The sequence below is a fragment of the Amblyomma maculatum genome, chromosome 2, assembly GCF_055883805.1.
Source record: "Amblyomma maculatum isolate TAMU_Amacu chromosome 2, ASM5588380v1, whole genome shotgun sequence".
Taxonomy (NCBI): Eukaryota; Metazoa; Arthropoda; class Arachnida; order Ixodida; family Ixodidae; genus Amblyomma; species Amblyomma maculatum.
The window spans coordinates 57050819-57060565 of NC_139345.1; the positions used below are offsets into that span (position 1 = coordinate 57050819).

Below are 9747 nucleotides of genomic sequence, written 5' to 3' on the forward strand. Positions count from 1 at the left end.
TGTGTGTGTGTGTGTGTGTGTGTGTGTGTGTGTGTGTGTGTGTGTGTGTGTGTGTGTGTGTGTGTGTGTGTGTGTGTGTGTGTGTGTGTGTGTGTGTGTGTGTGTGTGTGTGTGTGTGTGTGTGTGTGTGTGTGTGTGTGTGTGTGTGTGTGTGTGTGTGTGTGTGTGTGTGTGTGTGTGTGTGTGTGTGTGTGTGTGTGTGTGTGTGTGTGTGTGTGTGTGTGTGTGTGTGTGTGCGCGTGTGCGTGAGTGCGTGCGTGTGTGTGCGCGCGTGCGTGCGCGTGCGTGCGCGTGTGTGTGTGCGTGTGTGCGTGCGTGCGTGCGTGTGTGTGTGTGTGTGTGTGTGTGTGTGTGTGTGTGTGTGTGTGTGTGTGTGTGTGTGTGTGTGTGTGTGTGTGTGTGTGTGTGTGTGTGTGTGTGTGTGTGTGTGTGTGTGTGTGTGTGTGTGTGTGTGTGTGTGTGTGCGTGCGTGCGTGCGTGTGTGTGCGCGTGCGCGTGTGCGTGTGTGCGTGTGCGTGTGCGTGTGCGCGTGCGCGTGCGCGTGCGCGTGCGCGTGCGTGTGTGTGTGTGTGTGTGTGTGTGTGTGTGTGTGTGTGTGTGTGTGTGTGTGTGTGTGTGTGTGTGTGTGTGTGTGTGTGTGTGTGTGTGTGTGTGTGTGTGTGTGTGTGTGTGTGTGTGTGTGTGTGTGAAGGAAACAAAAAAAAACTTTCGTCATTCCAATGTAACGTTTAACCAATACATTATGGTCTCTACAGCAGGCATAAAAATGCACAACGAACCATGCCTTAGAAAAGAGACTGTGTAAGACAAAAGAAAACATGAATTACAGCAGACAGGCGAAAAAACTTCCAGCATATCTACATACATAACAAAAGCAGACACGACAGATCAAGTGGCGGAGAAAGCCATGGCTCATGGGTACTAATGTGAAAGTGGTTAGTGGAAATGGTAACTGTCCATCAAATTCGTGAATGGAAAGCATCCTGATGGAATAGTGACGCGAGTGGGTAGCAATCGTTCTCCGGGCGAATTAAACGTGACAGATCAAGTGGCGGAGAAAGCCATGGCTCATGGGTACTAATGTGAAAGTGGTTAGTGGAAATGGTAGCTGTCCATCAAATTCGTGAATGGAAAGCATTCTGATGGAATAGTGACGCGAGTGGGTAGCAATCGTTCTCCGGGCGAATTAAACGTGACTTCTAAGACCAGCTTTCCTGGTATTCGTCCCGTTTAACTATGTCGCCCTTACATCAGTGAACAGGCTGTCCTGGATAATGTTCACCTTCAATTTATTATAATTGCAGTTGTGTGCAATTACAACACAATTAGTACATCGCGTCTTCGCTCAAACAAGCGTGCTTCTTCCACCCACCTTGTGTGACGTCCATTGACGTCTGGAAGATGGGGCCTCGACCCGGCCGGTTTCCATAGAGCATGATGTTGACCGTTTGGCTACGGCCACTCACAATGGCCACCACAGTCTCCCTGGATCCCAGGCGAAGGGCATTCGGCGCTACGACGACGCATTCACTGTGCATCATTTCAGACAACCGGTGAATGAACTGTCACCCAACTTACATTTCCACAGTGGCTTTTTGCGACGCTGAATATGTAGTCAGCTTTGGCCGGTTTTACAAGTCGTTTCGATATCTGCACATGTCCACATGACTAGCGCAGGAGAAGAGCTGCAGCATATGAACCATTAAGCAACCCTGCAGTAGCTTTCTTTGAAGACAGGTAAACAAGGTTGCAGAAGTGGTACTTCGGTGCGAACATTTAAGCCACCTATATTTCGAGACAATCTACAACCTCCAATTTATCATTGTATTTTTTGCTGTATATTTAAAAAGGAAAAGGACGAGAGGATAACAGATGTCCGCTAAAGGTAACCAAGTGGGTTTCAAGGAAATGAATGCGCAGTAGGTGGCGGCAAAAAATAACGTGGGTGGAGGAGATTAAGAAGTTCGCAGGAATGAAGTGGATGCAATTAGCACAAGATCGGGTTAAATGGATGAAAATGGGAGAGGCCTTCGCCCTGGAATGGGTATAGTCCGGCCGATGATAATGATTGGAAGTTAGCTAAGTAGACTTTACTCATTAATTGAGCTCAGAAGGCAAAACATACTTATGGCTAATGCACATATTCCTCAATAGCGCTCATACAGTTTCACGGGGCTGAGACACTTTGACTTATTTATTAACTTGGTTATTTCATGCTACAACACGTGCTATGTTATCATCACTCCACCATACATTAGTCTTGGAACTTTGATTCTCGATCTAGATTGCTCAGACACCATGAAATGACGAAAGATAGAGAGAGAGAGAGAGAGAGAGAGAGAGTCCCTTTAATGAAAAACAGAACATTTTGTCGGCGTTTAATTTTCGATGGCATGCTACTGTGTGTAGCAAGGAGAATTCTGGAGGAAAATATTGAAAAATAATGCTGAAAAAAAATAATAGAATTGAAGGGGGAGATAAAATGCGGCCATAGAATACATGTTAAGGTGCTTCGTGGAGTAATGGTATAAAATGAAATAATGAGATGCATTACCCGACAAATGTGCTTATACAGCTTAGAAAACGCCTGAGGGAAGCATGCAAGGTGAATTTAGAGTTTGTCAAGGCATCCAATGTCATTCAAATACGTAAATTAAAAGTTTATTGCGAGTCTCTTTTACCTAGGGCAGGCTAAGGGGCCTGAAACACTGTTCATTGTTAAAGGCACTGGGGAGAACTTCTCCATGCTATATTCATAGTATGCACGCTTGTCAGCTTACGCAGTGCACTCAAGTAGAATATGTTTCAAAGTTTCAATCGAGCCACAGTTGTCACAATGCGGACTGTTTATTTCACCGAAATGGTAGCGCAAGCCATTTGTAAATTAACTGTTCAGGCGAAGTCGATGGTATATAGTTTCTACTTGGCGAGGAAATTTCGGAGGAAGTCTTGAATTTAGATGTGGTTCAACTGAGTAAAGAAATCGGTAAAGATGTGTCGGCAAGCTCCAAAGTCGATACTCTATTTCGGAAGCAATTTTTTTAGCCAGTTAGGATGCATCAGATTTCGTGAAGAAGGTCCGATTGTATCTTTAATGTTGGTGGCCTTTACGAGCCGCTTCATGTGCTTTTCCATTGGCTTTAATTCCACAGTGAACTGGTATTCACTGAAATGATATGCAGTGGCCTGCGGCAATAGCCAAATGATGTAGTGAGACAAATCTAAAAATGAAAAGCGACTGTTATTCACGTGCTGATGTTAACGGTCTCAGCTTATGATGAGAGGAAATGTTTATTTTGTTTATTTTGTAACGGGCTTGAATTTTGAAAATAATTGTGAGAAAACTTTGAATATTGTAAAATTCAAAAATTCAAGAGAGAGGCAGAGTGTTCCCTTTCGGGCCTCGTATAGTAGTAGACGTAGACGATGATGACGAGAAATCGCCCTTTTGGGGTGGTTCGCCGCTATGCCGGTTGCGACTAACCCCTAAATATCAGTAAATACGTGAAAGTTCGCGTACAAATATTCGTAAAATGAAGGTAAGCATCCGATGCGTATAAAAATATTGCTTCTGAGATCTGTCCAACCCTAGTTCAAAATGAAGCTTCCATGAAAAATAGGGTGCGTTTCGGAAAATTAGAAACAAAAATCTAGAAGCCTCTCGAGGGTAGATCTGCGGATATATTGATTTTTATCGCTAACTCTTACAATATCGGAAAGCCCTGCACTCGAAGCCCCCTTCCCAGAAAATGTTTTAAATGTATACGTATTTGTACACGAATCCAGCCGTTCGTCATAACTATTAGTGGAAAACAATCGCATTGAGAGAGAGTGCATCACCACACAAATACGCACACTTAGACGCATGCAACTAAATATAATCCTTACTCGTGCCCGATCATTTCTATACCGAATCAGACATTCCCCCACATGCCCAAATTGTTCTGAACATTATGCAAACTTAGAAAACTGCATGTTTTCCTGCCCTGTTGCAATACAGTCACCTCACTTTCCACACCCTCTTCCCCCAACCTGGCGGGCTTGGTTAACCTCTGACCAGCTGAAGGACCAGTTCGCCTTGGTGACTCTGGCCCAGGACATTCTCGAAGCTTCATAGTGCGTTAAATAAAGTTGTTTCCTCTTCCTCCTTCTCCTTGTAGGTTGATTTATTGCACAGCCTTGAGCAGGGAAGCGGAAATTAGAAACCTGCAGCTCAAAGCCAGTTGTCGTGACGGTCGTTGTATTTACAAATGCAGTGCAGTTTGAAGCGCTTAGCGATACAGGAGGACATCAGCATTACGCCTCTCCTACGGTAAATGTTAGCATTCAACAAGCCGGTATTAACATTTGTAAACAGTGGGCTGACAGCCGGGGACAACTGGTAAACTGAGCCTTGCTAATAAAAGAGGCTGCAAACAGTGCCTTATTCCTACCCATTTGTGTAATGCGGCAAGTGGGAAGACCGGGCACATTACCACTTCTAGAGCAAAACCACCAAACTAAAAATGTGGAGGTTTATCCGAGTTAAATCTTATAATCAGAGTGTAAGGTCTGTTAAGCATCTGTGCTGTGTGATAACTGTCGGTAGAACATTCTGGAGCCCTCTACTACGGCGTCCCTGATAACCTGAATCGTTTTGAGACGTTAAACCCATTAAACCAAACAAATCTGTTAAGCATGAGTACACATCAGGCTGGCACCTGCGCCGAAGCGTTCATGCACTCGGACAGGCCCACACCTCATCTGTAGCCAGACTGAGCAATCCAGCGCCGGCTAAGCAGTTGTTAAACCCCCGCCTAGTCACGCGATCAGCGCACTTTCAAGAACGCCAGATGCTCGGAATATCCAGAGCCCTTCACTACGCTGTCTCTGGGCTCAAGGTCAAATTTGTAGGTACACGTGGCCTTGGGAGTTGCAGTTCGAGCAGTAAAACAAACGCTCTCAAAAAACGTCAGCTGATTTTTAAATGTTGGTTCAAGTCGCGCATGTCCTTATGGGGTTCCGCTATGTTTGATTGTGAAGCAGGGCACCAGAAAACACATAGAAAGGAAGGGGGACAACAAGCGCTGTCTATGTGCTTCCTTCCGGTCTATGTGTTTCCTAGTGCGCTGCCTCATAATCAATAGCACACCAACTAGCCCAATTATCCGTTTTACTGTGAAGGATCCGGCGACCCGTTGTTAGAAGAAAGGATTTGAGTGGATTTTTGGAACACTATGGACACTTTATTACACTAGACACCTTTAGCATAGCGTCTACCGTGTGCGTGTTTCCTTTATAAAAATACCGTGAGCATACACGCCGTCAGTGCGCACGCGCTTGATTGGCTCAGAATCGTGCCATTTTGCATTGATGGTGCCGGCAGTGTCAGCTGCCTCGATAGAAACGAAGTACTATCGAAGCACCCTAGCCAGCTACGCGCATGCCCGTAAAGTTGGGACCAATTAGAGCAGGCGCACTGTAGACGGGAGGGCTCCCGGTATTCCAGTAACGGAAATTGCAATCAGTACATGGTAAGCTAAAGATGTCTATTAGGACTTTCAAGGGACTAAACTAAGTTAGGGTGGCACTTGCCCCACTCTGGGTGTCAGAAACGTCATCTTCCCCGTTAATTAAGCCTGGACAAATTCTCTGAAGTAAAGTAAATTATCATATGTTTTGGTTACTGACCTGCAGGACCTGAATTAGCACCACCGGAGTTAGCATCAGTGTGAATTTAGCGAAATGAAGCGGCGTGCTGCCACGCTATTTATGCTAATATATAAAAAAATGAAAGGACGGCAAAAGGGAAATGAAAGTGTCCTGTGAAATCATGTTTGCCGCGTCTGGGACGCCTCGTCGCCTCGAACAATGTAAGGTATTGATTGTGCGCTGATCAACCTGGAAAGAAGTGGTCACAGAAATTCCGGTATATGCATTGTCAACACTCTGGGAAAGATGTTAATTGTTAGGCAACTGTAGAGCATAGTGAGATTATCATATAATTATAATGAAAGAAATAGCCTAAGCTTCTGATGTATCGCAAGATTTTCCTTCTGAAGTTTGTCCTGCGCCCGCAGTGAGCAATTAGCAATGCCCTAAAATACTATTGGGGCGTATTTTAAAAACAAAACATAAAGAAAGTGCAAGCCGGCTGAGGGGTAAACTGTTGCTGTATTGTTTTGTTACGGGGAAGCTGTACAATACCTGAAACGTCGCATTCGAAAAGTTTCTAGGCATGACTCATCTCAGGTTTTTACGGATACTGCTATGAAGGTGACAGCAAACACGCGCAGAGGATCGTATACGCCCACTGAGCCCCATCTACATAGAGCCGTCGTCAAATATATACAGCCCAGGAGGTTGCTTTTGTAAAGCAAGCACTTTGCTCATCTGCAGCGTTAGTATTCCTACAATTGATTAGACATTTTACTCTCCCCGTTCCTTAGTTCGGACATTCCAGTAGTGCTTTCATGAGCCCCGTTAGGCGCGTATATAAGTGGACACCTTTGCCTGTGTATTTTTCACAGGTTGTATTTTTTATGCCCTTTGTGGGAATTGTCACTTGGTTTTAATGGGACATGGATACACAGTACATAAATGCTGCTCATTTTATAGAAATTCAATGAAGCTTACAGCGCCCACATCAACAACTTCGGAATTATCTAATTGTGCATTTTTAGTTTCATCTCGGCGTAGTGTAGTTTTCTTAGTGGACTCTGTAATTATTACCTGCTTTGTTACATTACATTATTACATTACGTTGTTAGTTGAAACAAAGCAAGCACTACCTAAAGGCAAAGTTAAGAAACATTGAATCCCAGATGTCTTTACTGGTTTATTAGCATCCGCTAAAAAGAAAACTAAGTGCCAGTATTGAGTTCATTTTTTTTTTTTTTTCAAACATCACCAGAGCACGATCAGGTAGCGAATTTCGAATTTACTTTGGTCGTCGACTTGTCGATACCGTAGAAACAATGATAAGTACGTAAAATACATACTTTATTAGTAATTTTACAATAATGCATTCCAGTGAAGAATATACTCGTGTAAAGAACTCTTCAAAAGTCGTATGTCGACGCCGTGCGACCGGGGCATCATGGCTACTTTATTGGCTAATTTCTTGGAGCAGCTCTGCCCACCCATGCCGTTCCTAAATCCACCAATGCCGCACGTTTTCTTTCTTTTTTTAAACAAATTCTCCTCCCTCTATCACTTGTACTCAATTGATAGCTTACTCTGAAGCTTTCCCCAAACTAAAATCTCTTCAAGTTAGGTTTTTCTCCAGGGAATCAGCGGTGTTAAGGTGGACGCTCCAAGCCGCGGTATGTTTATTGTTACGAGTGAAAACCTTCGCGAAAAACGCGCTCCAGTCAGAAGCGCCGAGTAAGCTGTGAGTCTTCAAAATGTTATTCCCACGAGTGAAAGCCGAAAAACATTTTCCTCTTTTATAGCACATAGCACCTCAATGTTTCCGCGGCCGTTAAGTATTTGAGGCACTGTTTCCCCTAAAATAGTCATCCCGACTGTTTTGCAAAACTCCGTCACGGTAACTTGGGGCTAAAAGTACATCGCGATGAAATCGTGCTCATTCTTCCGCAATGAATAACACATATGAGCAAACTTCGCTAACGTATTTTGCCTTGCCGTGAGTGTTTAAATTACTGTTATAAACCAGTACTAAATTTGCCCTTGCGGTGGAAGAACAAACGTCGCATGGTAAAGAATAAGTCCTTAATAAGCCATTGATAACTTACTCATTTGCCTGGGCCCAGTTTGACGACGAAGCGATGAACGTGCACAGGGCCCAGAGGATGGAGGCCGCGTTCATGTTGGTGGCTGACTGCTGAGTGAGCCCTACGCCGATGCAGAGCTAAGGAGGAAAGTTAGGCAGACCAGGAACTTGGGCGAAAATTTCTTTTTGCACGTCGAAACCACTTGCATCAAGCGAAGGCAACAGAGGAGCAGCTCGCTTGAACCATGATATCGTGCCGAGATAGTAGCCAGCACGCTACGCTTAGGTTACACTGATTTGAAAGCACTGTCTCGAACGGCTACACTCATGGCTGCCTCGAAATGGACCGTGCTGAAGGCTCCGTTTTCCTAGGCTATACATGGAGTGCTTGTAACACGGAGGCTTCAAGAACAAACATTTAAAAAGCAGGGAATAAGGTGATACATCACAATGCATTATTGCTGCCAACTTGCTCCTGTGACATCTCTTTGATATCTCAAGGGCTGCCTTAGTCGGGAAAAAAACCACCAGTAAGGAAGCGAATCGAGAACATTTTGCAAATCAGGATTACTTCGCGCATGTAATGTGCCAACGGTGGATGGCAAGCCAAATCAGAGCTGATATTTTATGTTCCTGTGGAAACTACATTATAATTTTACTAGCGACTGCAAGGCAGCTGATATGGACGGGCGTTGATTTTCGAAGGGTTGTGTGATGCGACGTGACCGCATGATATGATCGATTTTGTAATAGGGAATACGAATGTAATAGATACGAACCGAACCTGACATACTTAGATCCCGAATCAGACAGGCCACTCACAGGGCACGCAAGCACATTCCTCCAACAAGTTTAAAGATTACCTATAGGTATATCTATGTTGAATGCTTTTTCACATAATGTCGTTGGTTGCGACTGTGCCTTATGAGTGTGTGTGCAATATAGCGGCACAAAGCCAATGATTAGTTATTAATGATCAAAGAAATGAATTAATCAACCGACGACCCGCATTTAGTGCCGTAAACAGGAGCCATTAATATTGTTGCGCCAAGGCATTAAAGGTGGAGGTTATGTGAGTTCCCAAATGTTTTGTTATTCATCTTGACACACTGTCACATTCCGACCAAGCTTTCAACTCTTCATCCTCCCGTCACTCTTCCGTTCTCTTATTCGATGCCATGCCTACCTCTATGTGACTCGTCGATTCTGCCTTACCAATATTCACTCTAAACTTTTCTTCACGCTTCTCTCCAGATTCAACTATGAACGGATAGTTGGAGCTTCAATTATTAAACAATTTGGCGCATGGAATGCTACCGTATTGAAGGGTAAGAACCGGAGGCTAGGTGCAGGCTTTTGGGACCATCAGGGGCGTCATAACTGTCTAGACTATTAAGAAATTAGAACAGTTATGCATAGCGTCTAAGCATGTCAATAGGCGAAAGCTAATTACTGCTGATCGGCATTAGCACTCGATATGTATTTGGTACATATGTAAATGTACGCCCTGCCAATCCTTTAACAGTAACGCGCGAGCGTCGATTGCCCAGTGCAGCAGCGCCGAGCCGAACCAGCGGAAATCGGGAGAGACAACGAGCAAGGGGGCGTAATAATGCTGCTTAAGCGAATGTCGTCTGCTTGGCTGTTCTGCTCCGTTGGGAGCAACCCCTTCATTTATTCCTTTTCCTTTTCAGCCTCGCTATGAGTGGTCTGCCCGTTCTTTTGGAAAAAATTACTGATGTCCGCCATACCAAAATAATTGAGTCTGCAGGAGCTTGCAGCTGCGATTAAAGAATATGCCCGGCAAATGAAATCACATGCTCTACCAGTAAATCTGCCCTCTTGGTCCCCATGGGACATGCCTGTCTGCAAATAGATCTCCACGTAAACGTTGCCTTTAACTACAGTTGATAGTTGGTTAACACACCATAAATTACATCAGATCAATCATTTGATTAGTCGCGTGTGCATTGTGTCGTGTGGCTGCCTCGGCAACAAGGTACTCTGGGACTGTTACAGGCTCTCGTTCACCC

At 44.5% G+C, this 9747-nt stretch overlaps 1 protein-coding gene across 1 annotated transcript in view; it reads right to left on the reverse strand.

Annotated features, from left to right (window-relative positions):
• LOC146198706 (venom factor-like) overlaps positions 1-7894 on the reverse strand; it is a 121179-nt gene extending 113285 nt beyond the window's left edge. Inside the window, exons 1-2 of the mRNA XM_084594202.1 lie at positions 7737-7894; positions 1373-1530 (exon numbers count right to left, since the gene is read on the reverse strand). Of these exons, the coding sequence (XP_084450328.1) occupies positions 1373-1530; positions 7737-7810 (232 nt within the window). The 5' untranslated portion in view covers positions 7811-7894. The remainder of the gene's footprint in view (positions 1-1372; positions 1531-7736) is intronic.
• Between the last annotated feature and the right edge of the window lie 1853 nt (positions 7895-9747).